At 36.5% G+C, this 18,724-nt stretch overlaps 1 protein-coding gene across 1 annotated transcript; it reads right to left on the bottom strand.

Annotated features, from left to right (window-relative positions):
- Window positions 1–96: 96 nt before the first annotated feature.
- On the bottom strand, window positions 97–18,427 carry KLHL5 (kelch-like family member 5; the record flags this gene model as incomplete). Its single annotated transcript, XM_010136713.1, has 3 exons — window positions 18,028–18,427; window positions 7,587–7,772; window positions 97–233 (listed from the first exon to the last, which is right to left on the bottom strand). Coding segments are annotated over exons 1-3 (700 nt in total), but the record flags the coding sequence as incomplete, so codon positions are not given.
- Between the last annotated feature and the right edge of the window lie 297 nt (window positions 18,428–18,724).

Here is an 18,724-nt window from a genome sequence, read left to right as displayed (position 1 = left end):
AGTAATTTCTAAAGAGCATTTGAAATCTAGTAACAGAATACAATGCTCACAGGAGGAGAAGCCATTAGAAGAAATTCCCGTTTTCATTCTAATTACCTGTGTATGCATACTGAACCAGAGCCCACAATGCATTTGGCTCCACACCCTCCATCTTGATTTCTTCCTGTCTTGCTTCCCTTACGTCATTAGTGAACATTGCCGCAAAGTAGTCCGAAACAGAGGACAGGACCAGCCTGAGTACATTGTGCAGGAGAAAAGAAGAGACAGAGGAAAAGAAAAAAACTTAGTCAATCTGACGTTTATTAATTTATGATTCATTACTTTGCCCTTTGAAGAAACATTGTACTGAAAAAAAACATTTTAAAATTGACGAACTGCTCCATGCTCTGGTTCCCCTCTATAAATAAAGAAGTACTGTTACTGAATCTACATTTGCTGCTGAAGTAAATGAATTACACTTTCAAAGTTCAATAACTTATAATACCCAACACAGAAACAACCCACAAAACCCCCATTAATTGGAAACTGAGTACAAATACACATTATAGAAATAAAAGAAAAAATTGAATTGACATCCATTTATATTATGTCAGTTACTTTCTTAAATGTGAGAGAATGACTTTTCAAAGTGCTTTAAGATGGTGTTAGTCTTGGTGCCCACATGCATTCATTTACTAATACTGATAACAGAACTAGGCACAGCAAACACGGAGATGGTACATAGTAATCTCTTTTGTGGGTATGCATTAGCCTTTCATTAATGATTGAGTATTTTAAGATACTAAGTAAACATGGTAGTGCAAACCAGGCATTTCTTTGGATTACTCAGAGTAAAACACTGAGTACATGTAACAATGTCACTCCACAAAATGTGCAAGAATTTTCACGTCTCAGTATGTGTTCACAGGACTAACATGAAAGAGAAAGGAAGTATGGGGAGCAGGAACATTCAGCCCATAGCTCTATTGTACGAAACCCACCATAACTGTTCATGAGGTCTGCTGGTCTCTAAGAGACCTCCAGGAACAGCCTGTGGTTTGGATCAAGTTTTGTGCTGCAGCAGTTCACTGTTGCCTTGGTCACAGGGAATTCAAATATAAATACACTTGCATATGTACTGAGCTATACAGACAGCAAGCCCAAGAATCAAGCCTACTGCAAATACACTACACAGTCTATCTGCATACATTCAATGACTCTAATACTTCACAAAATGTCAGTTTATTCTATGCTGAATCATTACATTGGCTTGCTAAGATGACAGAGGTCAGGCAGGAAACACGAAACAGAATAAAATTAATTGAAAAGGTGAGCACTAGTGCTTAGGAGTAAGTCTAAACATGTATTAATGGGAAGATTTGCAGGTACGTGCACAAAGTCATGAACTACAAAGAACTGTCTCGTAGTTAATTAACTGCAAAGTAATAACTGCTGACTATTTTCAATCACATTTTTCTTGCTGGTTTTCTGACCACTGACCATTTGGTCAGGCCCACAGCGGGGTAATCCATTTTTTCTAGTTGCTGAGGCAACAGAGTTGGGTTAAGAGCATACGGGGAGACAATTAATTTCATTTTAACATCTTGTATGACTGAAGTGAAGTTTTGTAATGAGAAATAAAGTTCTGTCTTTTTAAATAGCATATTGTTCTTTAAATATGAGGCTTATTCTGTGGCTGACTTGCTGAGAAAAATTACAATATTCTACCAAGGTAGCACCTAGGCATCACTTCTAGGCATTTTAACCTCATTTTGTGGCATTAGAGAGTACATTCATGTAAGCATCAAGGCGGAGTTTCTGCAACTTCTTTGATGCTAGAATGAGATGACAGTATCAGATTTGCATGTACAAAATAGGGGTTCTCATTGGAAGGGAGAGTGTAAATGAACAGATTTGAATAACCCAAATATCCCTGAATATCCAATTCAGAATTAAAGAAGGCAAACCAAAACAACTTAAAATATTCACCTCTGGCAATACTGACTTAAACTTCTACACAGAAAAAGAAAGGTCTCTGCGATGTGAAACAGATCCTGAAACCTAATCTTTAAACAGTTTTGGAGTTATTTTTTTCCTTTGTTTTTCTTCCCCCAACAGTGCAACTAGTTTAGTTGGCTGCACTATTACTTAGAAGGTGGCTAGACTGTACATATCCTAGCAACAATTGCTGAAGAAATGCCAAATAAGAACCCGAGACTCCAGTTACCAGCTGTTTGGTATCAGCAAATTTCTCCCTGTAATTTCTAGGTTTGAAGTCCTCCAAAAGAAATTTTTAGAAATTTAAAATGCAATTCACTTACTATTTTTGCAAACTTGTGTTCGGATTCATGAGAAACTATACATGCTTCACAGTCCTAAGTGCTTTCCAGAGAGTGACTTGCATATGCTGAAACAGGATGTGCAGCCCAGGAGGAGATTAATACAAGTAATATGCCAAAGCATAAATTATACTAATAACAACTTTGTAATAATTTTAACCAAGAAGCATGTTAACAATGAAAAGCCTTAGAACAGGTACCCACACTTTTCTCTTTATTCAAGTACTTTACAAAAAATATTCTTTCAAAGAAAGGGGATGAAACAATACAGTGACAATGCATCAAAGTGACACTGCGCTAGCATAAAAGAAAACAAAGGCAGATTTCCAGGCTACTGGCCTTTTCTTGTCCTACGTTCTTCCCACTACTCAATAAAAATCATTTACTACTTTACTCATGCCATTTGACACCCACTTGTTCATTGATCTTTTGATCTCATAGCTAGTAATTGATTTTTCTTTCAACCTTTTTTGGATTGTCTGAAATTAAACTGCATTCCTACATACAGATTATACAACATCAAGCAGCTAATACCTTCACATAACTGAAGAATCAATGGAAAACTCTCCCCATCATATTTGACCTTTTTATTAAAAAAGCTCTAAAAGAGCTAAGTGACAAGTATGATTTTTCAAAAGAAAATCTGTGCATTGACTATAAAAACTACACGTTTATTCACAATCTCCTTGTTAAATAGAGCCATCGCGGCTCTGTAAATACTTAACATAAAGAAAATATCTTTCTGTTATTTATTAATCGTAAAAATGAATATATCAATTATCAAATGTTCACCAATGCTACAAAATAATGCCTTTCCTCAGTTCAGAGTTTGAGATTTTTCCCAAAGCATAATGCTTCTTTCATATCCAGCCCTACTAAAATGCCTATGAAATCAGTATAGATTGGCATTCCAGAGGCCTCTTAGCAGTACAAAAAAGAAATCAAGAAAAAGCTTTAATACATTTGACATTTTATGGTTCGATTGTGAATATTGAACATATTTACCTCTAATTTCCTCCTTACCTAATTACCAACTACTGCCAAATACACAGCTGTGCATAGAGAGGAACATGGCTACTGAATTACACGCAGTAGGTCAGCTGCTCCTTTTCAGAGCACAGGAAAAATGTAGAGAAAAAGGAACCCATGAATACCAGAATATTTCACCTAGGAGTTCCTAAGATGTCTGAACAACTAATCTCTCTGGAAAAACACTCAAAAGCTATGGGCTAAATACTGACAAAATCTAGGTGTTTCAGTGTATCTCTTGTTTCTACAGGAGTTTCCAATGCTACTGATGTCTTTAATTTCTGAGGTTTGTACTCATCCAAAAATAGAAAGAATCTACCATGACAACTTATTTGATAAGCTTTCTGCTGAGGGCCAGTAAAATATGTGTAAGCAGGGTGGGATGCCTGAATTAAATTTTACTTCTTGTTGGAGTTGCCACAAGCTGCATCATCTAGACAGTTTTCTGGGTCTTCAAAACAAGTCTTGCATAAAATGATGATAGCTGACAAACCTGGCAATTTGCAGATTTAGTATCTCCCAGCCTTATTCACCTGACAGACTGAAGTGAAGCTTCTTAATATCTCAAAGATAAAAGGGACACTTCCTAGGCAACTCTTTCTTTGTTGCTGAAAACAGTCATAGGGAACTCACTAATAGCATTCACTGATGTAAGGTGATACTGAATAGTGCACGCACCGTAGTATGAAGCACCTCATACACTGGTGGCTTCAGCTAGTTTCTATTCTTGATAACAAAGCATGCCAGTAATAAAAAAAAGTATGAAAGTGTTACTGTCCCACCTTACTAATGTATCTGTATTTATTTAAATTAAATTTGTTTAAAAGCAAGCAATACCTAAAAAATACATGCAGTATGTTTATGTTAAAATTATTTCAAATTATAGCTCTCTTCCAGGGAAATCAAACCTTTCAAAATTCATTTGACACTGAAATGATAATTGCAGTAAACCCTGTAGTAAAATTTTTCAAAACAACCGCGCTGTCAGCAATAGTTTTTAACATAACGCTGTCACGGAAACTGCTTTCTTATATATTTAGACTTTTTAGAAAGACACTTTGTGTTAAACTTTCATAAACACGTAGCTAAAACAAAACAAAAGGCTGCGATGAAGGACTTACTTACAAACTAAGGCAATACAGACTGTTGAAGAAGGGAAGTATTAAGGCATATGGAAAAGGAGTACAAACATAAATAAGCCTCAAGACGAAAAATGTCTGCAAATCAGGATCTCTGCTCTTCAAACAAGCTTCCTAACCCTTAGAGTACACAAGCTGCCATTTGCCTTCTTTCCTTCAGTCCTATAGCTTTTGTATTTCCATCTTTCATTGTCAACGGCAAGAAGGAAAAGGGCTCTGCACAGGTTTTTCAGATTGCTGGTTAAAGATGCAGAGCAGGCCTTAAATTCCCTCTGGACAGGAATTTCCGCAGACCTCCCTTCTTATGTGAATGTTCTGATCAGCAGGTTATTACAAACCAACTTTTATTATGGATATAACAGTTAGCTGAATGTAATAGATACAAACATAATAAATGACTTAGACATCTGAAATTGCAGTGACACAGAAAAAGCACCTGATGAAAAACTTAACTAAGTTAATTAAATTAAATTTAATTTAAAAAGTGGCAAAACTTCTTTATGGAACTGCAGGTTAAGAGAGTGAGAATCATAGAATGATTTGGGTTGAGACCTCAAAGATCACTCAGTTCCAACCTCCCTGCCATGGGCAGGGACACCTTCCACTAACATTTTTTTTTCCTCATGGAGAACTGCTCTGTTTCCTACTTGCTTCTTGGTCTCCCAAATAAATTCTTAGCTATGATTTCAGCACAGAAAAAGACGACAAACAGTCTCAGAATAATAGAGAATGCCATATTTAGAAAAATCATGGCTACATGTGATACTCTTATTTGTAATAGCTCATAGCCTGAATTCTTTGAATAGATACAAACCAAAACATTTCAAAAATTTACTGTAATGTATTACCTATGCTTATTACTATTGCAGACACCAAACTCGCTGCTCTTTTGTCAACAAGCATACATCATACACCTCAGAACATTTAAGTATCATCAAGAGTAGAAAATGAGAATTAAGAAAAAAGTGCAGGAACTACTAAAAATACCAGGTTCAAAACAGAAAATCTGAAATCTCTTCTATATATAAGCATGATTAATAATAATAGTAATGATAAGTGTTCTTTCTTACCAATTCTATGTGACCACATATTATGAAAAATTTTATCTCTCTTAAAATAAAAGGAAATAAAAAGTTGTTCAGTCTAAGTGAACTTTCTATTTTCTTACACATCTTAGCATGCCAGGCCATTAAGCTAGTATCTATTTAATACATCTTTTGTGGCTTATTAAGTCTTAAAATAATCACTAGTGTTCTGAAATACACTGACTGCTCAAGTCTGCAGTCATTACTAAAGAAGTCAGAACTTGGATGCAGGCAGTAAAAAAATCCTACAGAATTTTCTTCTTATAATGTAGACTACACGTACATAAAGCCAGTATTCTTACTGAATTTCTATACAATTTTGAACTGAATTTAAGATTTCCTTCTTTATCTTTCCCATTAGGGAAAAGTTCAATTTTCAGTGAGGTACTCTGGATGTACTAAGACTGTAGGTATTGCTATGTTTCTCTGTGGAAACAAAACAGAGAAATTATTTACTGTGCAAAAGGCAAAGCTTCTTTCTAAGTTGCTCCAACGTTACAAAGTGAACTAAGGACAATCAAAAGCCTCCTGCTACAAGCACAAGATGTGTTTCTTTGGCCTTAACTTTCATGCATATTTAAAACACAGTATACCAACTACAGCAAGATGTTGCCCCTCCTAAGAAGAGAAGACCAGAGCAAATAAGATGTGGTAGCATATGCTTAATGCACTACAGAAACAGGTAGAGTAGCAGAAACTGAAGGAGCAAAGTTCGGTTTTCTAAAAAAAAAAAAAAAAAAGAGAAACAGGTATGAACCACACTAAAGAACTTTTTAGCATGTTGTCTTTCTGTTTATCTTGTTGCAAAAAACAAAACCAAAAAACTTACAGTCCTTACAAGATCTCGCAACTGTCCTCTGCACCCTTTCTACACTTTTTAACTATTACATAAACAAACACCATACTCCAGAACTGTACACTGCAAAGGTTCTACCTTGGCCACATAAGGAAGTAAAATTATTTCCTTATTATAATCCCTATTTTTCCTGTTCACAGCACTCCAAAGCTCTTTGATTTCTAAATTACTTCACCGAGTGCAAACCCACTAAGGGTGCGTGCATTCCATTTTCATCTGATTCACTATTTCCACAGGGATAACGCAGTTTTGCAACTAATTTGAACACACCGAAGACCAATCTTAAGCAACTCTGTAGCCACAGGGAAAGCCAAATCATCTTGGTCACCCTATTGTCTCTTGAAAAAGGATTAATGATCATCCACAGCTATGTAGCTCCAAGTGCTTACAAACAAATTCGGGTCAGGGACTGGGTGGAGAGCAGGACCACCCATTTTAGCAGTAACTGCAGTAAGATTTGCTTAAGTCATCTTGGAAAAATCAGGGTAGTTTTAACTGTTTAAAAATAAAGTTTCATAAAATGAAGTCTGAGAGCAATAGTGAGTTATGGTCTAACTGCCTCCCCACTTCTCAAGTCAGTTCCCACCCTCATGCTCCTGTTTCCAACCCTCAGTTGTGTCAGCACAACAGTGTGGATAATATTTGAATAAAAGCAGATAGCTGGCTTTTTAAGAAAAATACCAAACACAAAACAGCAACCTCTTCCCATCTTTTTATTACTATTACAGTATTAAGCTGTACTTTCAATGCAGGGGTAGGATTGGCTAATTATGACTCCAAGAACTTAATTGTTAGTACAAAGAAAAAAATCTAAGAAAAAATTTTGATGGCATTCTATGGTACAGAAGCCATCACTACTACTAATATTCTGAGGGGTCATTTGGGACTTTTGGGGGCTTTATTTTGTCGTGCAAATATCTCACTTTGTGCTTGAAGACAAAGAGTAGAACATGAAAACATCACAGTTGTTTTTGATGCTGTATCATATACAAGAGAAATTAACTTCTAGTTTCCAAATAAATGTTAAAAAACATAAGCATGTTTAAAGTATTCTAAATTGTTTAGGATGTTCTGACCTTTTTTAAACAAAACACAGGACACACTTTGAAGGTGCATTTATAAACAAATATGAAGTTACTTCAAATTATAATAAACTTACCTGTGAGCTGGAATTCTACGATCACCAGCAACTAACACCACATCGCATAGCTGTTTGTGTCTAAGATAATTCTCCATCTTCTTAAAAGTTTGTTCAGCGTGGTTGAGAGCCTGAAAAAATTCATCTGAGGTACAGGGCTCCATAGTTTGACAAGATGATAAGGTATGGCTGCTGTTGGAAGTTCTGCTGATGACAATAACAGAAATCTTAGTTGACACAATATTGAGCTGCAGCAATTCTATCTACAGATAAGATAAAAATCACATGTGAATCTAAAATTGTCATATGTGATTTGTTTTAGTATCTGCTCCCTTGCAATTCTATTTCTCTTCGTATTCATACTTTCTCTTCTCCTTCAAACCTAACCTGAACTCTTGTGAAAAAGGTATGATCGTTTAACGTGGTACTCTTCAACTAACAAACACAGAAAGACCAGTTTGTAATTGTATCTATAGCGTTGTCAGATGGTTAAAGAAGAAGAGACATCTACCAAGACCCTGAAAACTGAAAAAACAATGGAAGGATGCAATAAGGAATCAAACTTCTCCCTGCTACATATGTTAATGTCTTACTTCACACATATGTTAAAGTCTTGCTCCATACTTAGTCTAAGGTGGCTTGAATAAAACTCAGTTTATATGGACCTAGTAAGAGAGTGTGGTTATGCAGGGGAAAAAACCCATCAAGAAACACATCAATATGCCACCAGTCCTACTGCATGAAGCTATATGTATCCAAAATGAGATCTAGCACAGTGGAAGCCAACACAGGAGAAAGCAAAGGTGGATGGGGCAGAATTACTCCTGTCTATACACACAGCAGCTTGGGAGAAAGGAGGAACAAAGAAAAAGTAAAAGGAATGCACGGGCCTAGGACATAAAGAAGATGAATTCTTAATTACGTACACTGAGGGAAGCACTTTTTCTTGATCAGAGTTCTTTAACTAACTGACTACTGTTTATTTTTCCACAATGCAGGCAAACTTACAAAATACTCTGGACATTCCATAATATTTGGAAGGACATAGATTCACCAGATTTGCATCCAGATCCCTGCTTTCGCAAAGATGTCACGAACTCAGGAAGCATGTTCAGGGAAAAGACCACCAGGAGACTTAGCTCAGTCCTTAGCCTAGGGTATTAATTTCAAGACAGAGCTCCTCAAAATCAAAGTCTAAATTTTCCAGCAGAAAATGTTCAGTAAAGGTGGGTAAGGTGGGGTTTTTTGTTTGTTGTTTTTTTTTCCCCCCATACATGCCTGGGTAGCTACAAAGGCCAAGCAATTTGGCACTGAATTCAAACTAAATCTAGTAATGAATCAGAAATGAGATACCTGCCTACCTGCTTCCCTTGGAGGACTTTACCTTAAATCCTCTCTGAAGCTGTGTTAACTTCTCACCCACCAACTCACTTGTTCTGCTCTACCACTGGTCCTCTGACAAAGCTGGAATAAGTATTCTTTGTGGCCATTTTGGAAACTGAATCAAGGAACTCCTATATGTGAAAAATGTAACCATGCAACCATGAAATCATTATACTGGCAAAACTGGGTGGCATTCTCACGGTGAATGAGCAAGTACTCAGTAAAAGCAACTCAAACCAGCAGCCCTGCAAAAGAAACAGAAGTGGAAAGAACAGGGTTCTGGTCAACAAGAAAATGCTTAGGAAGTTCTTGTTCCCTATCACAGTTTTAATTCATATTCCTCAAACTAATCCCATTAGTAATGATTTTTAAAAAATGACATGATACCAGGGATTTGATTTACATTACAACCTCACAAAGAGTTGGGCAGACAGAACTGAAGCAAGAAACTAGTATGGAGAAAGAAAAAACTTTCTAAGCCAGCACTCTGCTGGACCACGCCTTCACTAGAGCTGTTGCCAGCCCCAAGACTACACATGTGTACATTCTGCACAGAACTCAGCGGCATTCACCACTCTTGTTCAATAACGATAAATAACTGCAGTGGTCTCTGTTTTCCACTACCCACAATAAAGTATTCAGGACACAATAGAGCCAAGCTTAGTTCTTCACCTCACCTGAAGATGTTCAACCCTATACCTGTCCTCTAGCCAATGACTTACAAACCATTTTTCATAAGAAAGGGGAAGAAGGAATGAAAGATTAAGCTTCAGTGGTCTGCAAGAGAACAGGAAAGAGACAGCCTAACAGCTGACGTACTTGTAAAAAAGGATACAGATTCAGTGGCTATTTGTGCCTATTGCCCAATGACTGGTTATAAAAAATCCAAATCTCCCTTCTCCCCCATACTGTTTTATGAATCTGTTCTCCAGTTCAGTTTGCAACAGCCATGACATCTTGGGAGAATACAGAAGCAAGAAAAGAATGGAGGAAGGGAAGGACCTGCTTTTCTCTCTCCCAGCAGCAGTACTGAAACACCTTCCAAAATGCTAGGCTACATCCCTTCCACCTAGAGAGAGGAACCCTAAATATCTAACCCTGTCCTGTGAATCCCATGCTCAGAGCAAACACTTATCTGTGAGGACCTGCAGCTCTGAGCATCAGGGTGGCTCTGCTCCATTTGTATTTGGCTCTGGACTCAAATTTTAGTATGCATTTTCCCTCCCCCAGGCTAGGTAGTTCTGTACACCTCACACGTACTACTAAGAAAATTACATTAAAGACTGAGACTGTCAGTGCACAAGATAACTGTATCAAAGAACCCTGCATATTCCTTTATGATTTAAGAGAGCAATTTAAACACATTAAGTAGAAATAGTACTGTATCTTAGAATGTTAAGTCAGTAGGGTTTCCTTTTTGTATTAATTCTTAAACTTTAATCACACTTTTCTTGGTCCGTCTTTTCTTTCTCTAAGTCAAAAAGATCCTGTCTAGCATTGACTAATTTTTATTAAGTATAGTACAATTTCAGGATGATTGTAAAAATTTAAGTTACTCTAAGGACAAGGTCTTTCCCATGTAGCTATACATTTTACTACCCTGGTGAGAAACAGGCATATACTAAAGATGCTATAGCTTTCTTCAACTTCTCTGCCTAATAAAGAATTTATATAAGCCTTTTGAAATCAAAATTATGTATATGCCATGCTATAAACCCATTCATTTTTAAAGGTTTTTATTTCTTGAAGTGGCACGATTGGAATGAGCTCTGCAAAATACAACAGTTCACTGCAAAGCAATGACACAGTTAACTGGGCTAGTAAACTGGTGATAACTGAGTTTCAAAAGTAAAACCATGTATGATGACGACTGGAGAGCTGAGTTCAAACCTCTCCTGCTGCTGCTGTTTCAAGCTTTATTGTTGTAGCTTAGACAAAGCCACAGTACAGTTTTGAAAATAAAACCAAACCATACCATAACACATAGAAGCCTTGTTTCCTGCACTTTTACTAAACTTGCTCTCTTAAAAGAGAGGCATCAGTGTTTTTAAAATTTTACGGGGGTGAAGCACAACCTGTTCTTATTAACAGGATTTAAATATTTTAAATATTTTAAATTTAAATATTTTAAAGCATTGAGATTCATTGTAAAGGAGGCATTACAATGGTTATTTTATAACAATCATGCATTGCAGTTAATGACCTATGAATTCCAATATGTATTAAATTTGTCTATAACAAAGGTTCCAAAACTTTTTTCAAGCATTTTATTTGATGCATTTTAAATTATTTTTAGGAAGGAATCATCTAGGTTAAATGTCTCCATGTTTGACTTCGAAATAAAAAAGAAGCAATAAAGACTTCATTATGTCTAATCAAATACTCATGAATACAAACTATTCATTTTGGAACAGAGATAGAAGTACAAAATACAAAATTCGAAATGAATTAAAAAATATTTTTTGAAAAGTTGTGTAAATTTCTGTATAAAATTGTCTGAAAAAATTCTCTGAAAATTATGCATAAATTCACTCATTTAAAACTGTTCTATTGTCATGATCAGTTCACCTGATCTAGCTGTAACCTCATCCATACTTCTAAAAAAGGTCAGCTTTTCCACAAGATAATAGGAAATCCTATGAATCTGCAAAAATGTAGTTTTACTGCAAGATGATGAAGTGTATGTAGTACAGATGTTGACCTTACACATAAGTACCACCTTGCCTCTTCTAAACTTCTGCAGCAAGTAACAGATTATTTCCTTGCATTAAAAAGTCACATTTCTTTCGACAGAAGTATGCTGAAGTGCAGCTGGTTACTAGAGCCTTGATGGACAAGAGTCAGGCAGCATTACAACGGGATTTCTATATGCAAAATTTTCATGGAGAAAACACCCCAAATATATTGCTACTGTGTCTACTCAACTGGCTGGTTCACAGAATCAGCAAATGAAGTCTGTTTTTCAAAAGATTTCTATGCTCTGTCTCTTTTCCCCACTCTACCTATGACAACGATTTGAGCTCTTCTTTCCCCTCAATTCCTTAAGGCATTGCCCCACTAGGCAAGAGACAGCAAATAATGTGACTAGTGGGAAGCTGTGCCGTGCAGCCAGCTTTGCAGCAGACAAATTCTGACCTTTTTCAGTCAAGGCAATAAACTGGGTTTCTCACCAAGAATGACGTTACTTTGAGGCTTCTGCCTACCCTCACATTAAGATGAAAACGGCCCACGGGTTTTAAAGCTACCAGGAAAATGGCAAAGGTGATGCAGACACAGCTGCACAATCTTGGTCCCTTTAGGAAACCAAACGCTCTAGCTACGCTGCTGCCATTTGCAGGCAGCATGATACACCAACCCCACCGGCTTTTTCACAGATACACTGAAAATGGTGCAAAACAGGAGCTGGAGCAAGAATAACCCAGGGTTAGAATTGCTTTAAATCCTGTTTTACATATGCTTCTCTAACACAAACTGGGTGTAGATGAAAGCTCTTGAAGTAGTAAACACTGGTAAAACTGTGGAGAGGTGAGGAAAAGAAAAAAACTCCACACATTTTTCTCCTCATTGCTATGTTTCCAGTTTTCAGAAAATGAAGTAACTGACATCAACATTTTAAATCTGAATTCATGCATAATATTATCTTTGTGACATGTAAATAAACAGAAAATTAAAAAACGAATATAGACATCTCAATGTATACAGATATTAAAAAAGCCTATCATGACATTTCAAATAAAAACAGTAGAAATATTCTTTATTCACACCTCAAAAAGGTTCAAAATAAGGTTCAAAATAATAAAAGAAGTTTAGACGTAAGTGATGAAAATTACTAAGTACAGGCAGGAAAATGAGGTCCAGTGCCTTCTGTTTAGAGAAAACAATAAAACAATCATAAAGCATATGGAATTTACTGTAGCGAATCACCAATAAGCTGTAAATTTCACCTCTGTTCAAACCAGCAAAGGCATTTATTCTCTCACTAGAACAGATAAATCTCCAGTAGCTAGACCTCCTAATGAAAAAAACAAACCAAAAGTTCTATGCAGCCCAAAGGTAAGCTAATTTTCTCCTTTGGGACAAGACACTGCACTGCATTTGCTATACTGCATAACAAACTCATGATCTCAATGTACTCTTTCAGTAAAAACATAATCAGAATATCTGTTGCAATTTCAAGTGATCTTTAGGCTAGGGTAGTCAGTTGGTTAGGTCACACGCATTAGGGAAGATAGGCGTCCCCTCGGACAAATCAGGATACATATCAAGAAACATCTTTTGCATTTTTAAACAAAGCTTCATTTTGCAACTTTCTTGCTGCATTAAGATGTCTTCCTGCACTGCAGTTTTTACATACAATGTGTTAAAAGAGTTTTTAAAAAAAATTTTCAAAAATATTTTTCAACAATTTGTTTGCTTACAGTGCTGCCTTCAAGCTAGCTGATGTTTCACTGCATAGAGACCAGAAAACAACTTACTAAAATAACAATGTGCCAGCTTCTGTGATTTTGTATTATACTTTCTAAGGAGTAAAATACTTTCTTCTTCAAAGTTAGTAAGACAAGAACCTCAGCTGCAGAGAATGGAGTTTGCTGAAAAGAAGGATGCTGGAAGAATACCTGGAAAAAGAAAGCAATGGTAAAAATCAGGACACTCTTCCAGAGGCTGGAAAGAGCGTAAGTAAAAGGAGGAAGCCACAGATGACAACAACAAAGACTGCATAGTGTATCATAATTTAAGGTAAGAAAAGAGGACAAAAGCAACTCTGGAGAGACTGAAAAGCAGTCAGGCTATACACGCACATGAACTTGAGGGCTATTGATTTACTGAGTGCTAGAGAGAAGAATTATAGCAGTAGCCAGATCTCGCAATCAAAAGGCATAGGCTCAAGCAAACACAAATACATCTGCATTAGCCTTTGTCTAACTGGCCTGAGTAACAACAGACATGAAAAGCTGGAGCATAGATTCCAGTGTTACCCATGCTAGCCCAACAAAGACAGGTATAACCCATCTTTACTTGTTTCTAATTTTGGTTAAGAAACAACGTAGGGATGTTTCATTGCAGCTAGACCTTTCATTATAGCACTGATGTCTCCTGTCTTACTTCTAAGAGATGTCTTGGATTTAGAGTAATTAATTTGTATACCTGCACAAATGTCACCAGTAACATGCATTCTGCCTGGAAAAACAACTATGTAAACTATCTCATGATACATCTACATTGCAGTGTGATCAAGCAGCGCAGTAGTTCAGAAACATACCCAGCTGAGCTTTAACAAAGTCAAAGCATGTGACAATCACTGTAAAAAATATGACCATCTCGCACAGATGCCCATTCCACCCAAATAAATGGCTGGAATCCCTTGTGGCTTTGTGAAGTCCATGCTCAAGTCTCTTGTTACCTTATCATCATTATAGCATCTACTGTTCAAGCTTACTAGATTAAATCTGCCTTATACAGGCTATGTAATTGTGCTGCACTAACTCTTGTGAAAGGTGCATAGATATAATCCAAGGGAAGATATAATAGACACAAAGGAAAATGAAGGAATTTTAGCAGTAGCGTGAAAGAAACAAAATGAGAAGGCTAGATTCTCATTTGTAAAGCAGCTTGTCTTTCAACAACAAAGTTTCTTAATTCTATCTTATTCATGCATATATCTAGCAAAAAACTGTCTTATAGTTTACAGTTAATTTCAAGCATCATACTACTATCATGGCGCAATTATGGAATCTATTAGCCATCTTTACCTGACAGTTTGCATTACTTTGTGACAGAGGATGTACAGAAATACACAGCACAGTTGTGAGTCTTGAAGAACTTACAGCCTCAAAGGTCAATAAGATGTAGGTGAAAGAAAAGACATATCAAAGGTTTCTGTAGACTGAAAACTGCTGGGTGAGGCAGACCTAGCTTGGAAGTTACAAGGTACTAACTCCAAGGCTGAGCAATACTGCAGAGTAGCTACAACCAGGTACATTCAGACCTTGTCTTAAAATCATTTACAGACATGTTACTAAACTGTTCAAGGTTAGGACACAACTAGTGAATTCTGAAATACATATTTATATTTGAATGTTAAATACAAGCAATGTTTTATATTATATTTGAATATATTCCCATACTTAAATCTACAGTGAAGTAATACCGATATTTTAATGCATGCCTGGGTGAAATGAACCAGATAAAATAATGTGCACACTAGGCATGCTCTAGGTGTTTTTAGCTTGATACCCACTGTGCCTTCAAGGTCTGTGGACTGCTTCTAAAGCACCCACAAAAAGTTAAAAAAAACAAACCTGTTGCCAGTAGGCTTAAATTTGCTATACAGAAGTTTCACAACTGTTGGAAAATTTTTAAAAGTGCACAAGTCCAAAATGACGACCATCGCCTCAGGAACGTAGGAGAGTTAAAGAGCAGCAACAGAGGAAATCTAGGAGACAGAAACTAGCAAAAGAATTCAAACCTCACTGGCCCAGTGAACAATCCTGCTTATCCTTTACACCACCTAGGTCTACATTAATAACAAATGAATTCTACAGTGACTCTCCTTTGTCATTATTAAATCTTTAGACCATTCTGTGATCTAACTGCTTTTCTACCTGTGCTATACAACGTGGCAAAGAGGAAGGATGATTGATAGACACACAAAGCAGTAGTGCTGCTTCTATCACTTCTTGCTTTTAGGGCTTGTAACTGGGCAATAAGTTACACAGAGGTGAAATAGTAAGGTAACTCCACAGCTTCTACAAAGTTTAAAAAAAAGGGGTTTTCCATACACAGAATTTGTTTCTAATGGAGGTAATATGGTTTTCACATGGGATAAAGGCCCTTTGAAAACTACATAGACTAAAGTGTTTGGTTTGTGTTTTTTTCTCAAGTCGGTAGATAAGAAGCTATATATTAGACTAATAAGAAAGACCATTTAATTAAGTTCTTAACATCGGAAAAATTCCAGCTGTTAGGCAGACTTACGTAGTCTGCTCAAAAGCTTATACATTCTTAACAAAGGGAGTGAACAAAACATGTTCACTCATAAGCACAGTCTCCCATGAGACTGGAGATACACATAACAATACAAAGCAAGTTCTTACATTAGTTACCTGTTAAATTTTACAAACGCTGAACTCAAAATGTATCTAAAATATTTATTTTAAATCATGAAAGTAAAACACTGGCAAGAATTGCTAGACAATAAAGGAATTACAAATAACTCTAGACACTGTAGCTGATTAAGCATATAATTAATTAAAAAGATATTTCAAATTTGAAAAGTTCATGTACTACCTGTAGTATACAACTCCACCTGCAAAAAAAAAAAACAATGCCAGCTGCCCCCCCCCAACCCCCAATGGGCTTTCCCCCACCGAAAAGTTCATGTACTACCTGTAGTATACAACTCCACCTGCAAAAAAAAAAAACAATGCCAGCTGCCCCCCCCCAACTCTATATGGACTTCTCACATCCCCTAAATATATATCTGCAGTTTTCAAGTTCTACAAAGTAACAAATTAGTTTTGTCGTATGTAAATTCTTCTCCTACAATTAAGAACAAATTTGTAGTAATTTCAATCTACATATTTGTGTCTTAAAATGACATGTTTTTCCTACACATATTGCCTTGCTATGATGAGAATATCCTATTTGGGGTAATGCTGCACATAAAAATTTCACATTGCAAGCAGATGTTGCTGAAATGAGAGGTGATGTTACACCTATGTCATATATATTATCCAGTGACACAGCTATTTAAAAATTCACACCTGAATATCACTTAAAGCAAGACCTCTTCAGAGATACGTTATTTGTAGCTATATAGTTGTTGCAGCGTGGTAAGATTGCTGTTATGAAGCATCAATATGCAGGATTTCCTTTCCCTGTAATTCTAGTGCTTTTGCCATTCAGTGATAAAAGCAAATATACCGCATTGACTCTTAAGCATTTTTACCCTTCCTCCTTTCCTTGAACCTTTAAAGGTTGTATAAACCATAAATAGTTAGTGTTTATATCGTGGACTACTTTGCCCTTGCACTAAATGAATTCTTCTCCTAGGAAATGCAGAACACTAAAACTGCTAAAACTAGATTGATCTGTCCTTAATAGGTTTTATTAAATAGTGTACCCTTTTAAACAGCTGCACTTTCTGAAATGCTGTATTATCAAAGTTATCTTAAAAGCGAGAAAGCAAACATCGTAAGGTTTACTTGAAATGGTAAGCTAACTATTATGCACTATGTGCCCTATAAAACAGGAAAAATACTTTCAGTGAAGAATGGATGACTTATGCAGTAAAAGGAAATAAAAGGAAAGATTATCAACATGCCTAATTTACAACTGGTAAACATCTGGCATTTAAGAACAAATTTTACAGCTTCTTCTTTAGCAAGGATATGTAAGAGAACACCACCAAAACATCTTTATAGATGTAACAAAACAATTTTTTCTTTTTAAGCTAGATGCACAGTTTAAGACACCTGGATGGGTAACTGCAATCACTTTATAGCACAAATTGGTTGGCTTTCAATAGATGAAGTTTTTTTTCCTTCAAGTCGCATATGCACAAGAAAAAAACAACCAACATTGCTTTATAGTCTAAGTATTTTTTTACAGTTTCACCTCCCTCATCTATAGAAGCATGTGGAAACATCAGATAAGATTCACAAGAAGCTTACATTTTCACAGTCCTCTCCTAACTGGCACGGGACTAATTCTCAGCATAACTAAACAATCAGTGTAATGTCAAAATAATTTAGAAAGCATCCTGTAACATTACCACGAAATGGAGAGGACCTTGTTCACAGCAGCATGGTATGCTATATATATTGGTGTACTATTCAAAAAATAAGTGAGTGCATCCACACTTGCCTTTTATTTACCAACATTGACTAAAGCCATCTTTTAAAAAGGTCCTAGTAAACACACAGAACCCTGATTATAAATCATTCTCTGTTTCTGATGCACAGCAGCTGCGAGGCTTCTGCAGCATTTTAATCCAGAATAAAGGCTAACCTATATATGCATGCTATCTGTAAACAAGAAATGAAAACACGTTTCTCACAATAAGAAAGTAATAATTAACCTGCACGAACTGCTGTCCGATTCATTTTCTTCTTCACTTGCTCTATCATCTGTTTCTTGTCTGTCAAGCCAACGTGCACCTCCACAGTCTTCTGCTGCAAATTCAAATGCAGGGATTTCTGAGGTGGATGCCATTGGCCAAGGAGGTGAATTCTGGAAATCCTGTTGGCTGGACCTTCTGTAACCAACTGCTGTTAAAGGTAGGTTACTTGAATCTAAAAACTTTGTGCCACCAGTTGTTACATTTCGTCCTCTATTCCAGAAGTCTCCCTGGTGGTTTTCAATTGCGGAGTTAGGGGCTGACGCCTGATGACCAAACCACCTCCATCTGATTTTTAAAATCTGCTTCACGTCAAACTCTTTACGAGACCCAGACATCCTTAGTAAAAGCCAGTGATCGTCTAGGCAACAGGGTAAGAAGCAGCACACATAAAAGATTTGTGCACCCAACCAAGACAAGGGAAACACATGCTCTGACTGTCTGTGGCAAGCAGATTTTCTACAGGAGGAGAGAAAGCTTTGCATTCACATAAAAACAGCTTCTTTAACGGTATGTCATTTGAATACAAACAAAAGGCAACAGAAAACGAAAAATCCTGAGATAAAAAGAGGAGGTGCAACAATCACCTCAATCAGGAAAAATGCTAATCGCTTTACCCTAAAAGCTCCAAGGCTGCTTCTGTTGCTCTTCTCTGACC

This window comes from Buceros rhinoceros, unplaced genomic scaffold, assembly GCF_000710305.1.
Source record: "Buceros rhinoceros silvestris isolate BGI_N320 unplaced genomic scaffold, ASM71030v1 scaffold10445, whole genome shotgun sequence".
NCBI lineage: Eukaryota > Metazoa > Chordata > Aves > Bucerotiformes > Bucerotidae > Buceros > Buceros rhinoceros.
This window is presented reverse-complemented; position numbering and strand designations above follow the sequence as displayed.